Here is a 23,966-nt window from a genome sequence, read left to right as displayed (position 1 = left end):
TTGAGCGGTAATGGCACGATCATCAGCATAGATGAAGTTCTCTGTCCCTTCTGGCAGTGGCTGGTCATTTGTGTAGATGTTGAACATGGATGGAGCAAGGCAGGTTATAATGTGCATATACATGGCAAGCATTCAATGCCATAGACACACAATATATAGACAGACACACAGAGGCTATTTAATATTCCAGCTTTTTCATGAGGGTATTCTGACCACCAAGGGAGCTGTCGCTTCACTGTCCATTTGTGACACTGATGAAGTACTTCCTGATTCTTTGCATGCTTGTTGGAGATTTTTATGGTATCGCAAATTAGTTAAATTAGCCTCACTTCATACTCAGTACATACATTTCCTACTTGACAGATGCAACTGTCTTTTGGGCTGCAAAGGTCAACAGCGAGCTACACAAATTGGTCAGAAGCTCACTCTGACCCGGGCTGGCTTCGAATTCATGACCTTTCGGTCAGTAGTGATCTTAATGCAGCTGGACTTCCAGCCAGCTGTGCCACAGTCCCATTACTTGTTACACAAGAATGAGTGACACTTTATTATTCTGCAGGTTATATCTTGGTTTAAATACCGTGGTAATGCTTTTTTATTCACATTTACCAACCCCCCAAACAGAATAATAGAATGCCAAACAGAATAATAGAGGTTGTGTAACTGCACAAAACATGCCTCTAAAGCAGACAGCCAAGACTTCAAGATAAACCCAATAAGGATGAGAAGCAAAGTGTTAAAAGCCAGAACTCATTGTTAGTATAGAGTGGGGAACTATTTCAATTAATAGGGCCAAAGCTATTCTCTTCAGGTGAGGAAGAAACTTTGGGAAGGGGCTCACCCTCCAGCGGGTGGTTCGGTTTTCCAAGTGGCTCCAGCTGCACCCTCTTCTATATCTGGAAAAGAAGACTTCCAATCACAAAAGCTGCTCTCATATTAAAATTATTCAGAATTTCAAAAGATACTATTTCTTCTTGGCAGTGAATTGATGGAGTTTCTTAATGCAATAGTTCTCAACCTGTGGGTCCCCAGATGTTTTGGCCTTCAACTCCCAGAAATCCCAACAGCTGTTAAACTGGCTGGGGCTTCTGGGAGTTGAAGGCCAAAACACCTGGCTGAGAACCACTGTCCTAAGGTGTGCACAAGGTTTCTTGTTTTTATTTTGAAATGACATGTGGATGTTACCAGCTAAATCACTTGGTTTGCACTCAGTGGGAACAGAACTGGAATCCTATGTGTGTTTTATGCAAGTATATGGAAGAAGTTGGGCATTTTTAGTGCTGCTGTGGAACCGTTGTGTTCAGTGCACGGTTGCAGAAGTGGAAATGCAGTATGCATGGTTGCGCAATACTCATGGGTGCTCATCCTCACATTATACATTGTAAACACACATGTTTCATTGTAAACACACATATTTCATTCTGCATAACTGCATAACTACTGTAGAATTCCAGCAGAATTCAAAGTGTGGTTTTGACCTATAAAGCCCTAAATGGCTCCGGCCCAGTTTACCTGTCCGAACGGATTCTCCCCTATGAACCATCAAAGCTATTAAGATCTTCGGGGGGGGGGGCTGCTCTCGGTCCCACCACCCTCGCAATCACGGTTGGTGGGGACGAGGGACAGGGCCTTCTCAATGGTGGCTCCCTGGCTTTGGAACTCCCTCCCACTTGAGATCAGATCGGCCCCCTCCCTCCAGACGTTCAGGAAATTATTAAAAACTTGTCTCTGGAATGTGGCATTTGAGGACTGAACCTAGAACCTCTCCTTGTGATGAATTATGATGAACTGTGACTATGAGTTTGACTATGACCATGACTGGATTGACGATTTGGCTTAGGTAATTGTAATGATGATGTTTTATTGTACTGCATTGTACTATTTTAATATGTAATGACTTGTTGTTCTTTATATGATTGTATTTTATACATGCTGTAAACCGACCTGAGTCCCTCGTTGAGGTGAGAAGTCTGGTATAGAAAACGTCTAAATAAATACACAAATAAATAAATAATAAATAAGTGTAAAATTATGCTCTTGTCTCTTCAGTTTAGAACAGTGATTCTCAACCTGTGGGTCCCCAGATGTTTTAGCCTTAAATTCCCAGAAATCATAACTGCTGGTAAACTGGTTGGGATTTCTGGAAGTTGTAGGCCAAAACACCTGGGGACCTATAGGTTGGGAACCAATGGTTTAGAATCTCATCCAGGGAGCTCTATGTGGAGAGAAGTTAGAGCAGAGGTTCGCGACCTGGGATCCCCAAATGTTTTTGGCCTTTAACTCCCAGAAATCCTAACAGCTGGTAAATCGGCTGGGATTTCTGGGAGTTGTAGGCCAAAAACTTGGGTAGAATCGTGCATAGGTTAGAATCCACAGCCTGCTTTTGTGTTCAATGATACAGAGTTTAATTTGTCGGCTGGTTTGTCCAACATACATCAAGGAGCAGGGACAAAAGATGATGTAAATGACACCAGTAGTTGTGCATATAGCAAAATGACGCGGTTGATCTATCAACTGCGTCATTTTGCTACATGCACAACTCTTAGTTTGAACATTTTGAAAAACTTTGGCTTGAATGAATTGCGGACATATGGCACAACGGTGACAAGGGAAATTTCCTACCAAATTGGGTCTAGTCCTCCTAATGTGTGGATTATAGTTGATATTTGAGTGTACCAGCATATCTCTCAAGTTTTGTGTTCTTTTGTGTGCTATCATAGGATGCTTTTCACAGCCTGGTATGTCCCTTAAAAGTTAATTGTATTCCTTACTGTTATCCACTTAATGTGTTCCCTTTAGATCCTCATCATTGTTTATCTTACTTGAAGAATTGTCCACTTTAAAAAAACTTATTACTACCACGTGAAGAAGACTGCATATAGTCGAAACCGGTTGTGGTTGATGAACTGTGATTTGAAAAAGGATTTTGAAAAAGGACTGATAAACTATGCTTGACAAACTGTGATTTTGGAAAAAAAGGACTGATAAACTGTGTGTTGCCGTGGACAAACTTTACTTAAATCAAGAAGCTCTGGATTAAGAGACTTGTAAAAAGATTCACAAACTGTGTATTGTTATTGACAAATTTATTTTCAAAAGAACCTTAAAACAGCTGTATATCTTGCTGTAAAAATCCGTTGTTTATACCATATAAGATAAATAATTTTTGGTTTAGAGAACTGTATGCTGTATAACTTCTACTAGATTCCATACGTTGAATACGTTGTTTCCATACGTTGAATGTTTGGTCTTGGGGACCTTTTGCCTTTTGCATTTCAGGGAACCCCTGCTCTCTTTTTTTTGTGTTCCAGCGAGTGTCTCTGTAGATCTTAGAAAACTATTTCTTGATTTAAGTCGTTGATGTGCTGGCTGATACCCAAACGGGATGAGCTGGAGATGTCACTGCCTTGATCCTTTCACTATTGGGTGGAGAATACTAAAAAAATTACTAAAAAATAGTCTTTCTGGGGAAAATCCTTGTTTTGGTATATGTACTTTTGGGTTAGAAACATTTCCAACCTTTGGGATTAGAATCAGTGGTTCTTAACCTGTGGGTCTCCAGGTGTTTTGGCCTACAACTTCCAGAAATTCCAACCAGTTTATCAGCTGTTAGGATTTCTGGGAATTGAAGGCCAAAACATCTGGAGACCCACAGGTTGAGAACCACTGGATTAGATGAACAGAAGTGTATTGTTTTCACTGAATGGTTCATTTGGGGGATGTAGGGGTTGAGAATCCATGGAACTAAACCAGTGGTTCCCAGCCTTTTTTTGACTAGGGACCACTTTGACCAGGGACCACTCTCCAACATTAGTACCAAAGGGGTTACAAATCAGTTTTTGGCCAACTTTAGAGTTGGTTTGCTTATTTGGGGTGCTGATTCAGAAAACTGTATTGAATAGACCACATCAGCTCTAGTTTCTGATACAGAAGATGTACCATCCAGTAGTTCCATTGCATTGAACGACTACATCAGCTTTAGTTTCCGATACAGAACGTATACCATCCAGTAGTTGCCATCTCCTCACCTTCAATTTTTTAAAAATTAGCCTTGGTACTATAAGAGGGTTTTGTGAGACAGGTCACTGTTGTTGCAACTGTGTAGTAACGGTGAGGCTGCAGACCATATTTTAGTTCTTGCGGACCAAGTGTGGTCCATGGAGCACAGGTTGGAAACCACTGAACTAAACCAATCAAACAAATAGCCAACACCTCTGGGGAAAAGGTCCGCAAGGCTAAAGCAGAAAACGAGCTCAGACTTGCCAGGGACATTAAAAACAATAAAAAGGGCTTCTATTCTTATGTCAGTAGAAAAAGGAAAAACAAGGAGGTGATAGGACCTCTTCGAGGAGAAGATGGGGCAATGCTGACAGGGGGTAGGGAAAAGGCAGAACTACTTAATGCCTTCTTTGTTTCGGTCTTCTCACAAAAAGAGAGTCTTCAACCTCAGCAAGATGGAGTGGATGAGGGATTGGAGGACATCCAACCCCAAATTGGGAAAGAAGTCATCCAGGAATACCTGGCCGCTCTTAATGAGTTTAAGTCCCCAGGGCCAGATCAACTACACCCCCGAGAATTGAAGGAACTAGCGGAAGTCATTTCGGAACCATTGGCAACCTTTGAGAGTTCTTGGAGAACGGGAGAAGTTCCAGCAGATTGGAGGAGGGCCAATGTGGTCCCAATCTTCAAGAAGGGAAAAAAGGATGACCCAAAGAACTACCGTCCGGTCAGCCTCACGTCGATACCGGGCAAGATTCTGGAAAAGATTGTTAAGGAAGCGGTCTGCAAACACTTAGAAACAAATGCAGTCATTGCTAATAGTCAACATGGATTTATCAAAAACAAGTCATGCCAGACTAATCTGATCTCTTTCTTCGATAGAGTTACAAGCTGGGTAGATGCGGGGAATGCCGTGGATGTAGTGTACCTGGATTTCAGTAAGGCCTTCGACAAGGTCCCCCATGACCTTCTGGCAAGGAAACTAGTCCAATGTGGGCTAGGCAAAACTACGGTGAGGTGGATCTGTAATTGGTTAAGTGGACGAACACAGAGAGTGCTCACTAATGCTTCCTCTTCATCTTGGAAAGAAGTGACAAGTGGAGTGCCACAAGCAGGGTTCCGTCCTGGGCCCGGTCCTGTTCAACATCTTTATTAACGACTTAGATGAAGGGCTAGAAGGCATGATCATCAAGTTTGCAGACGACACCAAATTGGGAGGGATAGCCAATAGTCCAGAGGACAGGAGCAGAATTCAAAACGATCTTGACAGATTAGAGAGATGATGGGCCAAAACTAACAAAATGAAGTTCAACAGTGACAAATGCAAGATACTCCACTTTGGCAGAAAAAATGAAATGCAAAGATACAGAATGGGGGACAATGCCTGGCTCGAGAGCAGTACGTGTGAAAAAGATCTTGGAGTCCTCGTGGACAACAAGTTAAACATGAGCCAACAATGTGATGTGGCGGCAAAAAAAGCCAATGGGATTTTGGCCTGCATCAATAGGAGCATAGTGTCTAGATCTAGGGAAGTAATGCTACCCCTCTATTCTGCTTTGGTTAGACCACATCTGGAATATTGTGTCCAATTCTGGGCACCACAATTCAAGAGAGATATTGACAAGCTGGAATGTGTCCAGAGGAGGGCGATTAAAATGATCAAGGGTCTGGAGAACAAGCCCTATGAGGAGCGGCTTAGGGAACTGGGCATGTTTAGCCTGAAGAAGAGAAGGCTGAGAGGAGATATGATAGCCATGTATAAATATGTGAGAGGAAGCCACAGGGAGGAGGGAGCAAGCTTGTTTTCTGCTTCCTTGGAGACTAGGACGCGGAACAATGGCTTCAAACTACAAGAGAGGAGATTCCATCTGAACATGAGGAAGAACTTCCTGACTGTGAGAGCCGTTCAGCAGTGGAACTCTCTGCCCCGGAGTGTGGTGGAGGCTCCTTCTTTGGAAGCTTTTAAGCAGAGGCTGGATGGCCATTTGTCAGGGGTGATTTGAATGCAATATTCCTGCTTCTTGGCAGGGGGTTGGACTGGATGGCCCATGAGGTCTCTTCCAACTCTTTGATTCTATGATTCTATATACCTGAAGTAAGGATAAAGTGAGGAGAACTGTCTTTATGGAACATACAGGAACAACAAGTGGTTATTTTGCAGATCATTGGCAGGGTCCTTTGGATGCTGTGAAGGTTCACTTTTGTTGAATCAGTATAGGGAGAAATTGTGTGAATGAAGATCATTCCTCCTCATAGTTTATTGTTTATGGAAGTCTTTGAACAAGCATTGTGTGTGAGTTGCAACTTTAGAACTGGAATATGAACAGACTTGTTGGCCCAAAGGAACTGGAGAACTGGCCCGTCTTGAGTGGTCTGCATGAACATTTTGTTTGTGTGCGTTTTAAAGGAAACCATTGAAAGAAATCTTTTGATTGTGACTTTCCGGGCAGAAGTGGGAAGCATTTCTGAGCCTCAGGCATTGAAAGTTTTGAAGCTTCTTTATATATAAATAGGCATTTGTGTCACACACACATTCTCCAATCAGCTTACCACTTTTCTCTGTGCCTTCTGATAGCGATGAAGAATAGTTATTTGTGTCTTTTAATTTTTGCCTGGTAGGTGGTTCTGTATCTATTTTGGATGAGTAGGCTTCAGAACTCATCGACACAGTTACACCAACTCAAACCTCGTGCAGAAGGCATTAATTTAGGACTAAATATTTCTGAGTCTAGGGGTTTGTTCAGAGTCCCAGGATTGAATAATTTTGGTCCTTCTGCACAAAAATCCTGGTTTCCCCACACGTTTTAATTTCAACAGGAGGAATCATTTTAGGGCTTCTCCTGCTGAACAGTTGGGAGTCACCAATCCGAACTTCCATGCATTGATCAGAATTCAACAAGTAGAGTCTAGACCTCACAACCTCTGAGGATGTCTGCCATAGATGTGGGTGAAATGTCAGGAGAGAATGCTTTTGGAACAACACCATACAGACCAGAAAACTCACAGCAACCAGTGGTTCTGGCCATGAAAGCCTTCGATAACTATCAGTGCTTAAACTGCTCACCTTTTGTTGCCATCATGCCTTTTTAAAGAAATGTTGTATATATCATTTAATACTTTGAAAGACTGAAGCATTCTAATGTTTTGGCTTCAAAATGAGAGGTATATTCCCCTCCGATCAAATAAACATTAGCCAATGTACAACCAGATATATATATATATGAATGAGAGAGAGAGAGAGAGAGATTTAGGCACTATTAGTCATTCAATTTTTTTTTCAGCTGGTTGAAAATCACTGTTTTGAAAGAGCAATGCTCATTATTTGCTAGACCACTTGTTTACTTGCCAATAAATTCCAGTGTTTTTTTAATAGATGTTTTCCACAAAAAGGTCTGGGCTGGTATTGTTGGCAGATAAAGATGATCTTGTTTTGATAAATTGGCAAAAATGTGGAAAATAAGTTTCTTTCCCCCTCTCATTAGTTTCCTAGCTATCTCCCTTTTCAGTGGTTAGAAATTTGACATGAGGTTCTGGAAAGCCAAGTTCAAAGATCTGCCTTAGATGTCCTTTCCTTTTCAGCCTCAATGCTCCATCTGTGAAAATAGGAGCAATGACTATCATTATGACTATAGAAGAATAAAAGAAGAATTCGGTGTCACCTAAGCCTCATAGCCTTCGCTGGTTGTTTTTTTGGATTTAACTATTGGCAGATGAGATGTTTTAAAGTACCTTCACTGGAAATGAAATTCGGGGCTGTCTAGTAATTGGGAGAGATGGAACATATGTGTTTACCAAATTCCACATTAGCATTTAACTATTTTGATACTAGAGGCTTTGGCTATTATTGATATTTTAATAACAAATAGTAGTGATAAAGCAGTGTGCTGGAGTCATAGAATCAAAGAGTTGGAAGAGACCTCATGTGCCATCCAGTCCAACCCCCTGCCAAGAAGCAGGAATATTGCATTCAAATCACCCCTGACAGATGGCCACCCAGCCTCTGTTTAAAAGCTTCCAAAGAAGGAGCCTCCACCACACTCCAGGGCAGAGAGTTCCACTGCTGAACGGCTCTCACAGTCAGGAAGTTCTTCCTCATGTTTAGATGGAATCTCCTTTCTTGTAGTTTGAAGCCATTGTTTCGCATCCTAGTCTCCAGGGAAGCAGAAAACAAAATTGCTCCCTCCTCCCTGTGGCTTCGTTTCACATATTTATACATGGCTATCATGTCTCCTCTCAGCCTTCTCTTCTTCAGGCTAAACATGCCCAGCTCCTTAAGCCTCTCCTCATAGGGCTTGTTCTCCAGACCCTTGATCATTTTAGTCGCCCTCCTCTGGACACATTCCAGCTTGTCAATATCTCTCTTCAATTGCGGTGCTCAGAATTGGACACAATATTCCAGGTGTGGTCTAACCAAAGCGGAATAGAGGGGTAGGATTACTTCCCTGGACCTAGACACTATGCTCCTCTTGATGCAGGCCAAAATCCCATTGGGTTTTTTTGCCGCCACATCACATTGTTGGCTCATGTTTAACTTGTTGTCCACGAGGACTCCAAGATCTTTTTCACACGTACTGCTCTCAAGCCAGGCATTAGCCCCCATTTTGTATCTTTGCATTTCGTTTTTCCTGCCAAAGTGGAGTATCTTGCCTTTGTCACTGTTGAACTTCATTTTGTTAGTTTTGGCCCATCTCTCTAATCTGTCAAGATCGTTTTGAATCCTGCTCCTATCCTCTGGCGTATTGGCTATTCCTCCCAATTTGGTGTCGTTTGCAAACTTGATGATCATGCCTTCTAGCCCTTCATCTAAGTCATCAGATGGTGTACTTTACTTACTTAGGTGACCTCTCGTTGTCTGAGTATGATGGTCTTCGAAGTATAGTGTCTTGGCGGTGGATACGTAGGTGATATGGAGTTCTATTCTTGATTCACATGTTCTTCCACTGTGAAATCATTGGTTTCCAGGTGGAAGGCGGTCCCGGTCAGGTTTGGCTTGACGCGCTTTCCTCTTTGCATTTTTCTTCCTTTCCTCCTCCATTCGTGTGTCTTTGAATTCTGCAGCACTACTGGTCACAGCTGAGCTCAAGTTAGAGCATTCAAGGTCCAGTTCTCGGTGTTATGCCACAGTGTTTAAGGTTAGCTTTAGGCCCATCTTAAAAGCTGTTTGCCTGACCACCAATATTCCATTTTCTGTTCTTGAGTTGGGAGTACAGTAACTACTTTGGGAGATGGTGATCACGCATTTGGACAACTTGGCCAGTCTGGCGGAGTTGATGGTATAGGAGTATTACTTCAGTGCTGGTGATGTTTGCTTCTTCCAGCATGCTGAGATTTGCCCACTTATCTTCCCAAGAGATTTGCAGGACTTAGCAATGCTGATGGAATTGTTTCACCTTGGTATCCCTATGGATGTCCTGTTCCTCAAACACTCTCTGCTTCATTTGGAAAAATGCTGCACTTGCAGAGCTCACGTAGTGTTGTATTTCAGTGTCAATGTTGATTTCTGTGGAGAGGTGGCTGCCAAGGTGGTAGAAATGGTCAACATCTTCTAATGTTACACCATTAATCTGTATTTCTGGCATTGTAGGGGGACTGGCTGGTGACTGCTAGAAAAGCACTTTGGTTTTCTCAGTGTTCAGTGAGAGACTGAGCTTCTTGTATGTTTCTGCGAAGGTGTTTAGAGTGGATTGTAGGTCTTCTTTGAAAACACATGAACTACATTATCATCGGCATACTGGAGTTCTATAACAGATGTTGTTGTGACCTTGGTTTTGGAGTGGTTTAGTGGTTTGAATTTGAATCTCTGTTCTGCCAAGGAAACCTGATGAAAAGAAGGCAAAGGCAAAATCCCCTCTGAATAAATCTTACCAAGAATCTCCTGTGATTGGGTCTCCTTAGGGTCGCTAGAAATTGGGAGTCATTCGAAGGCCACAACAAAAGCAATTAAGCAAGCTGGTAGTAATAGTAAAGCAAAGCCAAGGAAAGTTTATTGATTAGTCTACTGACCGTATCAACATTAAAAACAAAAACAGAAATGTACACAAATAGACAATAATCACTATCCTAAGTCTCCCATAATAGTGAAATAACATACATACAAACTTGATTAAGTTAAAAGATAATTGTGGTAGTAGTAGTTTATTTGTAAAGTACTTCTCATAGTAAAAGTAATACTTTACTTTGCAATTACAAACAAAAATTTTGAAAGAGAGGTTTTGCAATGGGTTGTGTACATGCTAATTCAGCTTTTTGCTATTGCCTTCACTATTCGATATATGCCCCAACTTCCAAGAATTGTAAAAATGTCTGTGTTTTAAACACATCTCTTTAAAAAAATCATTTCTCATGTATAGCTACATACTAAATCCCACCTATTTGCGTGGCTCAAAAATTTTAAGTGGAAAATACAAACATTTTCTATATAGAGATTAATATATGCACAAATATTATATTGTTCCTTGGCACTAGATGATTACTAGCTTGGTGTTCTTGTTGGTTGATACAATACTATGATTGGTGCTAGGACTAAACATTGGATTTCATAGGATAATTGGTCTGGTGAGGATTTTGTAGGGCATCTTGACCATTGGTTCAGTGATTAAGGAAGCCTACAAGTCTAGATATTTTTGCTTCAAACTCATGCAAATTGTTGGAAAGTAACAGCTCTGGATTTTGAACATTAGCAAAGGTATCCATTGAGAGTGTAGCTGAAACTCCTGGAATATGCTGTGACACTTTGCATCACTCATGAGAAGAGATAGTTACGGCACAGGTCATTGTATTTAGGGATTTTACTAAGAATCTGGAAGAAAATAATTACGTCTTTGGCACTTAACCATCGGTATTTCATGAGAAATGTGCATTTTTCCTAAATGTGGCTTGCAGATGTGCCATTTCTGTGTCATTTTGATCAAAGCAAAACTTCCTCAGACTGGATTTTTCAGCAAGATTTTGTTCCACTCTTGAGTTGCTTGCAACCAACTTACTGCTAAATGACGCATGAGGAAAATGATTGGTCTATGACCTTTTGAAGAATTTGTGGATGCCCCTTGGAACAAAGTGCTTAGTGTTCGTGGAGCAGGACTACTTTCTTAGAGACATGGAGTCATTTCTAGCCTTATCTGTCTTGCTTTCGAAAGCTTCAGATGTGAATTTTAACTCATATATTCTTCTTCTTGCCTTTCTGAATTTATATTGGGAAAAGACACTTGTGGGGCAGTTTGTGCCAGGTGGAAGAAGTCACCACTGAATTTTTAAATATAATTTTGGCAATAAAATTTACCTGACAACATCTGATTACTTCTTTGAATTCCTTGAAATACATTTTTGGGCTGAAGCAGAGATAGACAATGTGATGACCACCAGGTCTTTTGGACTTCCACTCCTGGAAACCCTAGCCAGGTTGACCAATGGACAGAAGCACTGTAACTTGAAAGGTTTGGAGAACGCCAGGTTCTCCTGAACTAAACAGAACATATTCTTAAAGCCAAATCAGTTACTATTAGACAGAGTTTGTTCATTACACCTGAGAGCTCCTGAACTCTTCCTTGTGGCTGTGCTAAAGGCTGGAGGAAGTGTATGAGCCTGAGGCTTCTTCTGTCTGGACTTCGTCATGCTTGACTTTAGTGTGTTGTTGGAATCAGGCCATGTGATTTGCAAGCCTTTAAGGTGCCAGTAGATCTCCTGCATTTATTTCCCTGAAATCTGTCAGTGATGATTCTGTCTCAGCAACCATAAAGGGAATCATAGGGTGTTTCTTTTTTTCGCCTAACATTCCCTATTGGATATATAATGATGTTGCTGTTGTTTATTTGTTCAGTCGCAACTCTTCATGACTTTCTGGACCAGCCGAGGCCAGAGCTCCCTCTCAGCCATCACCACCCCCAGCTCCTTTAAGGTCAAGCCAGTCAATTTAAGGATACCATCCATCCGTCTTGCCCTTGGTCAGCCCCTCTTCCTTTTTCCTTCCATTTTCCCCAGCATCATTGTCTTTTCTAAGCTCTTCTCATGATGTGGCCAAAGTTCTTCATATTTGCCTCTAATATTCTTCCTTCCAGTGAGCAGACGGGCTTTATTTCCTGGAGTATGGACTGTTTTGATCTTTTCATGGTCCAAGGCACTCTCAGAATTTTCCTCCAACACCACAGTTCAGTAGAGTCTGTTTTCCTTCACTCATTCTTCCTTATGGTCCAGATCTCTCATTCATTGGTTACTATGCGGAATACCATTGCCTTAACTATGTGGACCTTCGTTTCCAGTGTGATGTCTCTACTCATCACTGTTTTATCAAGGTTGGTCATTGCTCTCTTTCTAAGAAGTAAACATCTTCTGAATTCCTGACTGCAATCTGTGTCTGCAGTCATTTTTGTACCTAGAAATACAAAGTCTGTCACTGCCTCCATGTTTTCTCCGTCTATTTGGCAGTTATCAATCAGTCTGGTTACCATAATCTTATTGGGTTTTTTTTTTGCAACCCAGCTTTTGCCCTTTCTTCTTTCACCTTGGTTAGAGAGCTCCTCCTCACTTTTGGCCATCAAAGTGGTATCATCTGCATATCCAAGGTTGTAAATGTTCCTTCCAGCGATTTTAACTCCAGCCTTGGATTTCTCAAGCCCTGCCCAGTCTGTTCATGATGAGTTTGCAAGCTTGGTAGTTGATTAAATGTCCTTTGACCAGTAGCTGGCCACTTGGAGTGCCCCTGGTGTTGCTGCAAGAAGGTCCTCCATTGTGCATGTGGCAGGGCTCAGGTTGCATTGCAGCAGGTGGTCAGTGGCTTGCTCATCTCCGCACTCGCATGTCGTGGATTCCACTTTGTAGCCCCATTTCTGAAGGTTGGCTCTGCATCTCGTGGTGCCAGAGCGCAGTCTGTTCAGCGCCTTCCAAGTTGCCCAGTTTTCTGTGTGCCCAGTAGGGAGTCTCTCATTTGGTAGCAGCCATTGATTGAGGTTTTGGGTTTGAGCCTGCCACTTTTGGACTCTCGCTTGCTGAGGTGTTCCAACGAGTGTCTCTGTAGATCTTAGAAAACTTTCTTGATTTAAGTCGTTGACGTGCTGGCTGATACCCAAACAGGGGATGAGCTGGAGATGTCTCTGCCTTGGTCCTTTCACTATTGGCTGCTACTTCCCGGCGGATGTCAGGTGGTGCAATACTGGCTAAACAGTGTAATTTCTCCAGTGGTGTAGGGCGCAGACACCCTGTGACGATGCGGCATGTCTCATTAAGAGCCATGAAGCAACCAGAAGCGACTTGCAGCATGCAAACAAGCAAGCAAAACAACGACTGGACTTAATGTCAGGGGAAAACCTTTACCTTACCTTACAGTCAATAAGACAGAAATAGATGTTATGATTATAGAAGTTAGGAAAGACGATTTTGAACAGTGAGATGTTGGACAGAGAATAGTATCTTTAACTCTATTCTGTATTTCTTCAGGATTAGCTGAATTTGCTGCAGATTGATTCTGAGCAGGGAAATGACTGAAAAGAAAAATGTTGGGGTGACTGCTCCCTGTTTTTAATATACAGATGTCATCCCCATATTCTCTTAATACAGAATGGAATCAGGGAGTTGTATGCAAAGTGGACATTTTCTTTATGCTCATTGTCCTTTGGATACATTTGGGATACCCTTCAGTTTTAGGTAAGGGATGTGTAGGCTCGCTTGCTGTTGGAAGGACTGGCATGCCAAAGTGAAGGCTAAGTACATTTGGGTAGAATTACCATTCCACCCATATCCTGAAATACTAGTGTTTTAGGCAGCTGTATCAGATGCTTATCATTAGCTTACAGATTCCCCCTTGCTACTCGTAACTTCCTTGCAGACTTCAAGCATCTCCAATTATACACTCCATAGTTAGTGGACTACAGTTCTTTGCCCTGAAGAGGCTGCACTCATGAGGAGACTCATGATCAGCATTGTCTCAAAATAACAGCTAAAACTCATTCTGAAGGGTGGGTTGTGTTGTTGGTTGCACACCTTGCTTTGAGGGCTTTCTCACAGGTCGCTCTTGGAAGCAGAATGGACTCTTAGACCCGTTGCAAACTAGGTTCCTGCGGGAGCAAACCTTGCTAGCACGTCCCTGACGTCATGAGACTCCGCCTCTCGCCCCGCCCCTTTCTCCGCCTCTTTCTCCGTGCGAGAGTGGTTTTTCCTTTGCTAGGGCAGCATTCCCAGCGTACTCTCTCAGTTGGCAGAATTCAACTGAGAGAAAATGCGGGCAATGCTGCCCTAGCAAAGGAAAAACCACGCTGGCACGGAGAAAGGGGCGGAGAAAGGGGCGGAGAGAGAGGCGCAGTCTCATGACGTCAGGGACGTGCTAGCAAGGTTTGCTCCCGCAGGAACCTAGTTTGCGGCGGCTCTTAGTATATGGTTGCTTAACTTGATACCTCACACTCTCCTTATACACAAGCTATAGATTTTGATGCTGAATCTTTCTTACTGATGTCTCAGTTTCTTTCTCCTTCTGTAGCCATTTCCCAGAGTCTTTTCCAGAGAAGTCAATGCTTTCTGCACCTTACCATGCCTAGCCTGGTGTTATCCCCATCATTTCAAATAATGATTAGCAATTAGAGTCCTGCACTTCATAATTTATGTGGTGTCAGCAAGCAGGAAGCATTTTTCCTTTTGGTTTTAAATCCCATTAAGTTTTAATCGCTTTGGGCTCTGTAGTTGGGTTGGGTTTCTCTAAATTGCATGCCTGCACTTCTGTACTGATCTACAGAGTGTTTACTTTTGTGGGAAGAGGGGGCTTTGTTAGTAAAATGAAACTGTCCCATACAGAAGATACAACTAAGATTCTGAAACACGGACTTCGCTTTCACTGAGTTTCAGTGATAATGCTTGTTTCACCCTATTTGTGTGTTAAAGCTTCCTCTGCTCATTTTAGAGATGCTTGTGAAATGCCAATTTAAGTGCTCCAAAATTGCTCCTTAAGTATGTCTGTGGTTTTAGATATTGAGAGCTTTTGTTATGAACACAGCAAGTGTACCAGTGACAAAGCCTTGCATATCAGCTGGCTCCCTGTACTATTTCTAGGCAAATTCTGGGACACTGTTTTCTTTGTGTATGTGAATTGTAGCTTTAGAGCAGGGGTCCTCAAACTACGGCCCGTGGGCCGGATACAGCCCTCCAGGGTCCTTTACCCGGCCCTCACTCAGAGTCTGAAACGACTTGAAAGCACACAACAACAACAACCACCTTAATTCATAAACCAAAAGTAGGACCACATTTCCCATTGAAATACTACTAAGTTTATATTTGTTAAAATTGTTCTTCATTTTAATTATTGTATTGTTTCAAAGTGAGTTTTTTTACACTACAAATAAGACATGTGCAGTGTGCATAGGAATTCATTGACTTTTTTCCAAATTATAATCCAGCCCTCCAACAGTTTTGAGGGACTGTGACCTGGCCCTCTGTTTAAGAAGTTTGGGGACCCCTGCTTTAGAGTGTGGAGTTGCATCTTTTGGCTTCAGATAGACTTCGTGATAGCAGTTGATATTCCTGACCATGCACCAGGACCCATAACTTACTGGAGTCCCCAGACCAGCTGGAGATACCAGGTCTTTTGAGCAGTGTGGTGCAGAATAGTCTATTGCTGAAGCCTCCCACAGTTACATGGTTGGAATTGGGCCTTACAGGAAAGTGCTGATGTTGGCGGTTGCTCCTCTTCTTGTGTGATGCTGTTTGCTTTCCTTCTCATTCTACTTTTCTCTAATCCAGTGGTTCTCAACTGTTGGGTCCCCAGATGTTTTAGCCTTGGACTCCCAGAAATACCAACAGTTGGTAAACTGGCTGGGATTTTTGGGAGTTGTAGGCCAAAACACCTGGGGACCCATAGTTTGAGAACCACTGCTCTACTTGATTGAGACTTCTTTGTATGGACTTCAATCAGAAACAGCACTACCATGAAGGAGCACTACAGAGGGAAAGGACAGCAATGATCAGTGGTGGGGAGAAGGAGATGGGAAAGATTGCACTGGACCTTATATACAGCTGGCCCTCCACATTTTGCAGGTATATGGATTTGATTATTATGGTCTCGTTTGGAATCTTGAGGCCATCTACATCCAGTGGTTGTGTAGGATTGTGTTCACTAGTGTGGCTTAAAGATTCAAGCAAATTGGAAGCTTATCTGATATACTATTTTATTTTAGTATTAGTAACGGGTTGTATTTACTTTATGTTGTTTTGTGCCTTCAGGATGGTTTGAGGGCTCTCAACAAGAAACCCCGACGACCCTAGCACAGATTTGTTTGGAAGGGTTTAGCCTTGCCTCACTCTGAAGCTGAGATTGCCTTGCTTAATGTCGACGGGTTTTCATCCTGAGTGGGGATTCACATTCTGGTGTGTCTCAGTCCTGATCCAATACTCAAACTAGTACATTATGGTGTCTCTTGATATTACGTTGCTGAAATACAGTAGGTGAAGCAAGAAGTTGTATTCTGTTGAGAGTACTTCGGTTGTATTTTCTTGCCTGATGGAATAGGGTTGGACTGGATGGCCCTTGTGGTCTCTTCCAACTCTTATGATTATATCGGAAATGATTAATATATTGAGAGTTGTTTTAAAAGTTCACAGGTTGAAACAATCTTCAGTTCAACAGCTTGACTTGTCTTTCATGGGAGTGCTTACCAAATCTTCATTTTCATTGCAGCTTCCAATCAGAGTCAGCCAACAGAATACCCACACCAAAGTCAGCACGGACCATAACAAGGAATGTCTCATCAACATTTCCAAGTACAAGTTTTCCCTTGTCATCAGTGGCCTCACCAACATCTTAAAAAATGTTAACAACATGGTGAGTGATTGTCTTTTACTTGGATATGGGCTTGGTGGAGCATTTTTCAAACTATGGAGATTAAAATGTGTTAGCTTCCCAAACTTCCGGTGATTATTTGGGAATTAACGTATATGCTTAAGTATTAGCTGAGTTTTTCAGCCCTTTTTTAGGGCTGAAAAAAACCCCTCAACTTATACTCGAGTGACGGTCCTGGCGGGAAGGTGTGGGGCTGAAAGAAGCCCTTCTTTCTTGCCAGGACCCCCACCTCTGTACAGCAACCCAGCTCTTGCCTCTCTCACACACTTGCCTTCATCTCCCCCCCTCGCGCCTTCTTTCCTCTTCCCCTCTCCTGCGTGCTTGATTTCTTCTTTCCCTCTCTCTCGTGTTTGCCTTCCTCTCCCCCCTCTTGTGCGCTTGCCTTCCTCTCCCCCTTTCTCACATGCCTTCCTTCCTCTTCTCGCTCTCTCACACGTGCCCTCCTTTCCCCCTCTCTTGTGCACCTTCCTTCCTCTTCTCTTCTCTCGTACGCTTGCCTTTCTCTTCCCCTCTCTTGCGTGCCTTCTTTCCTCTCCCCCTCTCTCGTGCTTGCCTTCCTCTCCCCCTCTCTTGCATGTCTTCCTTCCTCTCCCCCTCTCTTGCGTTTGCCTTCCTCTCCCCCTCTCTCTTGTGCTCATCCTCCTCTCTCCCTCTCTTGTGCATCTTCCTTCCTCTTCACTCGCACGCCTTCCTTCCTCTCCCCCTCTCTCTTGTGCTCATCCTCCTCTCTCCCTCTCTTGTGCATCTTCCTTCCTCTTCACTCGTACGCCTTCCTTCCTCTCCCCCTCTCTCTCACGCTTGCCTTCCTCTCCCCCTCTCTCGCATGCCTTCCTTCCTCTTCCCCTCTCTTGTGCACCTTCCTTCCTCTTTCCCTCTCCTGCGTGATTGACTTCCTCTTCCCCTCTCTCTCGTGTTTGCCTTCCTCTCCCCCTCTCTCACATGCCTTCCTTCCTCTTCCCTCTCTCGCGTGCTTGTCCTCCTCTCCCCCTCTCTCTTGCGCTCACCCTCCCCTCCCCCTCTCTTGTGCACCTTCCTTCCTCTTCTTTCCTCTCGTATGCTTGCCTTCCTCTCTCTTGCGCGCCTTCCTTCCTCTCCCCCTCTCTCTTGCGCTTGCCTTCCTCTCCCCCTCTCTCGCATGCCTTCCTTCCTCTTCCCCTCTCCACACCTTCCTTCCTCTCCCCCCCTCTCTCGCGCTTGCCTTCCTCTCCCCCTCTTTTGTGCCTTCCTTCCTTTTCTCCTCTCCCTCAGGCTTGCCTTCCTTCCCCCCTCTCTTGCATGTCTTCCTTTCTCTTCCCTCTCTTGCGCTTGCCTTCCTCTCCCCCTCTCTTGTACACCTTCATTCCTCTTCCCCTCTCTCAAAGCTCTCACTCCTCTCCTCTCTCTCTCTCGGTGGTTGTGGCCCCCAGAGTGGGAGGGAGAGAAAGGGGCACATCGCTGGCACCACCATTCTCCTTTGCAAAGGTGTCAGTTCCTCAGAAGCGGCATCTCCCCATTGATTTCAGAGAGTGATGTATGGAGTATTGGCGGTAGAAGGAGCGAAAGAAAGAAGGCATGGGCAAAGGAAGGAAGGAAAAGAGAGGGGGAAGGAGCGAGAAAAGGAAGGCGGGAGGAAAGTTAGGGAAAAAAGAAAGATGGGAAAGAAAGGAAGAGAAGGAAGTAAATTAAAAAAGAAGGAGGGAAAGAAAGAAAGACTGCTGCCTTGCTGTGCCAAGAGGGACACTTTCCTCTCCCTGATACTTTTATTTCTGGTGTGATGCTGCCTTTTAAAAATACCTTCTCCTCCCATCATTTGTTATAATGAGTTTTCTTAAAACAGGACCAAATTGATCAATCATGTCTAACTAGCACAAAATCACATCCTTTGCATTTGTCTCCAAAGGCACAGGCAAATGGTGAGCATTAAAGCCCTGGGAAAACAAAAGTGAACATGGTGGGGGCAGAGTAACAGGATCTCCCATACTTTTCATACTTGTCCTTCAACCAGTGGGAGTCAACAGATCTACCATTATGTTGCAGTTTAGGAAGGGAACTTTGGAAATTGCATTTGTTTACCATTTAGTTTCTCTTCCTCCCTATCGAATTTTGAAGGAAATTTTATGTATACTTCCTGTGTCCATCAGCTTATTCTACAGATCCAATATATATGCTGTTATCCTGGTTCTAGTCTGATTTGTAAACCAGACATATTGTTGTATTGAGTGATGGGCTCCAAGTCTGTTTTCCTAAACACGACATGATTGTTTTCCTTTCTAGAGGATCTTTGGAGAAGCTGCTGAAAAGAACTTGTATCTCTCTCAGCTTATTATTTTGGACACATTGGAAAAATGTCTCGCTGGGGTGAGTACCTTGCTGGATTTCCTTGGTGAATTGCACACGGACAACCTGCTTTTCAACTGGTTGAGGAAGTTTATGTTTTTGTAGGGTGGAAATGGCAGCACAAAGTGTATACCTTTGCTTCCAACTCAGGCTAGTGCTGGAGAAAAAAAGAATGTTAGATTTGCAGCTAACATTCAAAGAGATAAGTTTTAATGTCTTAAGTAAATGGGTTTTCCTGTTTTTCCCCCAGTTTGGAAAAGTTCTGCACAAAGATAACAGAGCTTTCTCTTCTCCTGCTAAAGATGACTTCTGCAGGTGTTTCCTTGTTTATGTTAGTAAACTTAGTCTAAACTTCAATGGGAATGTAGTCCTGAAGGTTTTTATGGGGGGAGAGCTTTCTTATTTCCACTTACTGTATATACTCGAGTATAAACTGAGTTTTTCAGCCCATTTTTAGGCTGAAAAAGCCCCCCTCGGCTTATACTCAAGTCAAGGTTATTTACTATTTTACTCTGTTGTTGTTGTTATTATTTATTACATTTATTATTTACTCATTATTATTACATTTATTATTTTATTCTATTTATTATTATTATTATTATTATTATTATTATTACATTTATTATTTTACTCTTATTATTACATTTACCGTATATTCTAGTGTATGACTACTTTTTAACCTAAGTAAATCTTCTCAAAAGTCAGAGGTCGTCTTATACGTGGGAGTAGTCTTAACGTGGGAGTCGTCTTATACGTGGGAGTCGTCTTATACACGGGAGTTGTCTTATAGAGTGGGTGCTGAAACTTCCAATTGGATTGGAGAATCTGTGGTTGCTGCATATTGTGGGGGGAGCTCAAAAATGGCAGTGGCCGCGTCCCTGCTGCATGCAGCGACTGTATGAAAGCATTAAGGGCGACGCTGTACAAGTAGGGTAGAAGAAAATCAATTCATCAAGATTCGTGGACTTAATGCGGTCCCGATGGTGAGGTGAAGGGGCACCTCACCGGGAAGGTGTAAGTGAAGGGCATTGCAAGATGCAGGTGTCCGGGGCGCCAAGGGTATGAAAAAAAAAGATAGAGTGGCTCTGGGCCCAGAAAAACACAACTGTTTTACCTGTCTGGCCCACCATTGTATTCTATTACCTCCTTCTCTGCCTCTCAGATCTTGCTCCTGAAGACTGCAGTGAAGTGGTGCACATGTGTGAGATCTGAGAGGCAGAGAAGGAGGTACAGTCATAGGAAAATTACCATGTTGAAATCAAATCTGATGCTTTAAAAAAATTTATTTGGTGTGCGTCGGAAGAGGGGGCTAGTCTTATATGGCGACTATATCCCAAACTCTATATTTTAACTGGAAAAGTTGGGGGTTGTCTTATACACCCAGTCGTCTTATATGCCGGAATATACGGTACATTATTTTACTTATTATTTTATTACATTTATTGTTTTACTCTATTATTATCATTACATTTATTTTACTCTATTATTCATTTATTTTACTATCTTTATTATTATTGAAAAGATACGTAAGCACATTTACATTGAAGAAGGTTAGAATAATGGTTCAATCAGAGTTGGGCAGTCTTATCTTAAATTACAGTTTTATTTAAATATTCAAAAATATATAACCTACTGATGCCTCAGTAACAGCGCTGCATGTAGTCATGCTGGGCACATGACCTTGCAGGGGTCTATGGAGATTTCTGGCTTTTCGGCTTAGAAATGGAGATGAGCACCAACCCCCAGAGTTGGACATGTCTGGACTTAATGTCCATGGAAAACCCTTTACTAATTTACTGATGCCTCAATTATTGTAATTTTATTGGTATCTATTTTTATTTTGAAATTTGCCAGTAGCAGCTGCATTTCCCGCCCTCGGCTTATACTCAAGTCAATACGTTTTCCCAGTTTTTTGTGGTAAAATTAGGTGCCTTGGCTTATATTCAGGTTGGCTTATACTCGAGTATATACAGTAACTTTAAATCAGGTTTGAAGTGATTACATGATGAATTGAATTCTTTTAGCAACCAAAAGACACCATGAGGCTCGATGAGACGATGCTGGTCAAGCAGTTGCTGCCTGAGATCTGCCATTTTATCCACACCTACCGTGAAGGGAATCAACATGCCGCAGAGCTTCGTAGTTCTGCTTCTGGGGTTCTCTTTTCTCTCAGCTGCAACAATTTCAATGCTGTCTTCAGCCGTATCTCCACCAGGTAGGTTTAACAAACAAATCTTAAAGCAATAGGCCGAACTGCCTTTATAGTCGTGAAATTATCACTTTGTAGTGGCTTCATACTTCGTTGTGGGTGCAAACCTTATTGTCCACTAGCTTGGGTATCCGACGTTGCCACATCATTTGACAAAGTAAATCTTTTAATTATACATAAGGTTGTGGGTGAACTACAACTCACATCATACCAGGTTAGACCCGAGAAACTCCCATCAGTTTGTTATGTTGGGCAAGTTTGCTGTAGATGCATCATTGGTGGGGTTCAGTTTGCTCTATGGTTGTATGGTAAATTACAACTCCCACTATGATGAGTCGGTCCCCTAAAACCCCTCCAGTAGGTTGAGTTAGTCATGGGGGTTCTGTGTGGCAAGTTTGGTCCAGGTCCATCAGTCTCGTTGTGGTGAACTACAACTCCCAGAAAGGAAGGTCAGTTCCCCCCAAACCCCTCCAGTCATCAAATTTCGGCATATCAAGTATGTGTTTCTAGTTTGGCCCAGATCCATCGATGTTTGGATTCACAGTGCTCTCTGGATGTAGATGAACTGCAACTCCCCCAAATCAAGGTGAATTTCCCCAAAGACCTCCAGCATTTTTTTGCTGGTCATGGGGACTCTATCTGCCAATTCCCTCTTCGGTGGAGTTCAGAGTGCTCCTTGGTTGCAGATGAACTATAAATCCCAGTACCTACAACTCCAAAATGTCCCGACCAATTCCCCTCAAAACTCAACAGTAGTCAAATTTCAGCATATCGAGTATGCATGCCAAGTTTGGTCCAGGTCCATCATTGTTTGAGTTCATAGTGCACTCTTGGTGTAGGTGAACTACAACTCCTATACATCCCACCAAAGACCTCTGGTATTTTTCTTGATTATGTGGGTTCTGTGTGCCAAGTTAGTTCCAGGTCCATCATTGGTAGAGTTAAGAGTGCTCTTAGATTGCAGGTGAACTATACATCCCAGGACCTAAAACTCCTATAAATCAGGTGAATTCTCCCTAAAGCTCTCTAGTATGATCAGTTGCTGATCAATTCCTGTTTGCCTTGTGCCATAGAAAAGGATAGGAAAGGGTTAAGGGAGAGGCAGTGGGTGGGTCATGCAAATTCCACACCAGTGGAGAGAGTAAGAAACACTGGGGTGTCTGTGGTGGAGGAAACACATAAAATCTAGGATGAAATCTTCCCCGTATGAAAGCCTTCACTTGGGTAGTGGGCAGGATGGTGTTTCTGGAGGATATTGGCAGGGCTCTTGGACATGTTCTTGGTGCTCACTATAACCTGCAATGTCATTGGAGGGAGGGCCAGGTGTCTCCTGAGTAGGGGGGAGCTAGAGCTGTTTGTGGAGGCAGGAGCTTGTCTCTGTAAGTGAGCACCCCAGCCACATCAACATATACAGATTTCCACTTTTATTGTTTATATAGATTTTGAGGAAGGTATTAATTATTTTCCAGATTGCAGGAATTGACAGTGTGCTCTGAAGACAACGCCGATGTTCACGACATCGAACTCTTGCAGTACATCAGCGTAGACTGTGCAAAATTGAAACGTATATTGCAAGGTAAGCAGAAAAGCTTTTTATTTTTTTCAGTTGGAGGTTTGTGGGTCGATGAGGGATGGCTTGAGAGAGGCTTGGGATTTCCTCCTGTTGATCTTTCTCCTTGTTGATGTTATTACAGAGACGGCCTTTAAATTCAAAGCCCTCAAGAAAGCAGCACAACTGGCAGTTATCAACAGTCTTGAAAAGGCAAGTTTCTTCTTCACTTGTAATTGCTAAGGCTCGTATTCTTTTTAAATTAGTAGTTGTGTTTCTTTGAGTCATTTTTTTAAAGTTGTTTTTATTTAGAATATGTTGCTCCTTGAGACTGGAGAATGCTGGGTTTTCCCTTGGAAAGAGTGAAAGTAAATAAAATGGATTGTGTATATATAGAGAGATATATATATATCTCACAATAAATAAAAAATGGGGGTGTAGTGGGTAAAATACTTCCAGGATCCTCCAGGTTAGAAAAGTTATCATAATTTTTATTATCTTCGTGTAATTAAATCGTCGGCTTCTTGGTGGTAATCCTTCAAGATTCATTCAAAAAGTTCCAATATAAATTTCTTTATATTCTTTTTTATATATTCCAACATGTTTTTCCAGTCTGTTCTGGGGTTTTTTACATTATTTTGTGAAATTTTATGTGTAAGTATATCCATGTTCATAATATCCATTGTTTTTAGTATCCATTGCTCCACTGTGGGTATTTCATTAGATTTCCAAACTCTGGCAAGGATCATTCTCACTGCTGTTGTAAAGTAAAAGAAATTTTTTCCTGAATTTTTGTCTGTTATGAAGTCTGTAATCCCTAATAGCATTAATTCTGGTTTATATTTGAGTTTTATATTCAGGATTACTTTAATCTTCTTATATATTTCATGCCAGAAATTCTTTACTCTATTACAATCCCACCACATATGGATAAAGTTGCCCTTATGTTTACCGCATTTCCAACATTTATCTTTTATCTTACCCTTACTTATCTTTGATATTATCTCAGGGGTTAGGTACCACCTGTAAAATATTTTGCACCAATTTTCCTTTAGTTCAGATGCGTATGTATATTTTAC

At 42.3% G+C, this 23,966-nt stretch overlaps 1 protein-coding gene across 2 annotated transcripts in view; it reads left to right on the top strand.

Annotated features, from left to right (window-relative positions):
- NF1 (neurofibromin 1) overlaps window positions 1–23,966 on the top strand; it is a 252,287-nt gene that overhangs the window by 10,023 nt on the left and 218,298 nt on the right. For both annotated transcript variants that reach the window (XM_060757064.2, XM_060757062.2), the window contains exons 2-6: window positions 16,652–16,795; window positions 19,067–19,150; window positions 21,154–21,344; window positions 22,808–22,914; window positions 23,033–23,100. In XM_060757064.2, coding sequence (XP_060613047.2) covers window positions 16,652–16,795; window positions 19,067–19,150; window positions 21,154–21,344; window positions 22,808–22,914; window positions 23,033–23,100 — 594 coding nt within the window. The remainder of the gene's footprint in view (window positions 1–16,651; window positions 16,796–19,066; window positions 19,151–21,153; window positions 21,345–22,807; window positions 22,915–23,032; window positions 23,101–23,966) is intronic.

The sequence above is a fragment of the Anolis sagrei genome, chromosome 11 (assembly GCF_037176765.1).
Source record: "Anolis sagrei isolate rAnoSag1 chromosome 11, rAnoSag1.mat, whole genome shotgun sequence".
NCBI lineage: Eukaryota > Metazoa > Chordata > Lepidosauria > Squamata > Dactyloidae > Anolis > Anolis sagrei.
This window is presented reverse-complemented; position numbering and strand designations above follow the sequence as displayed.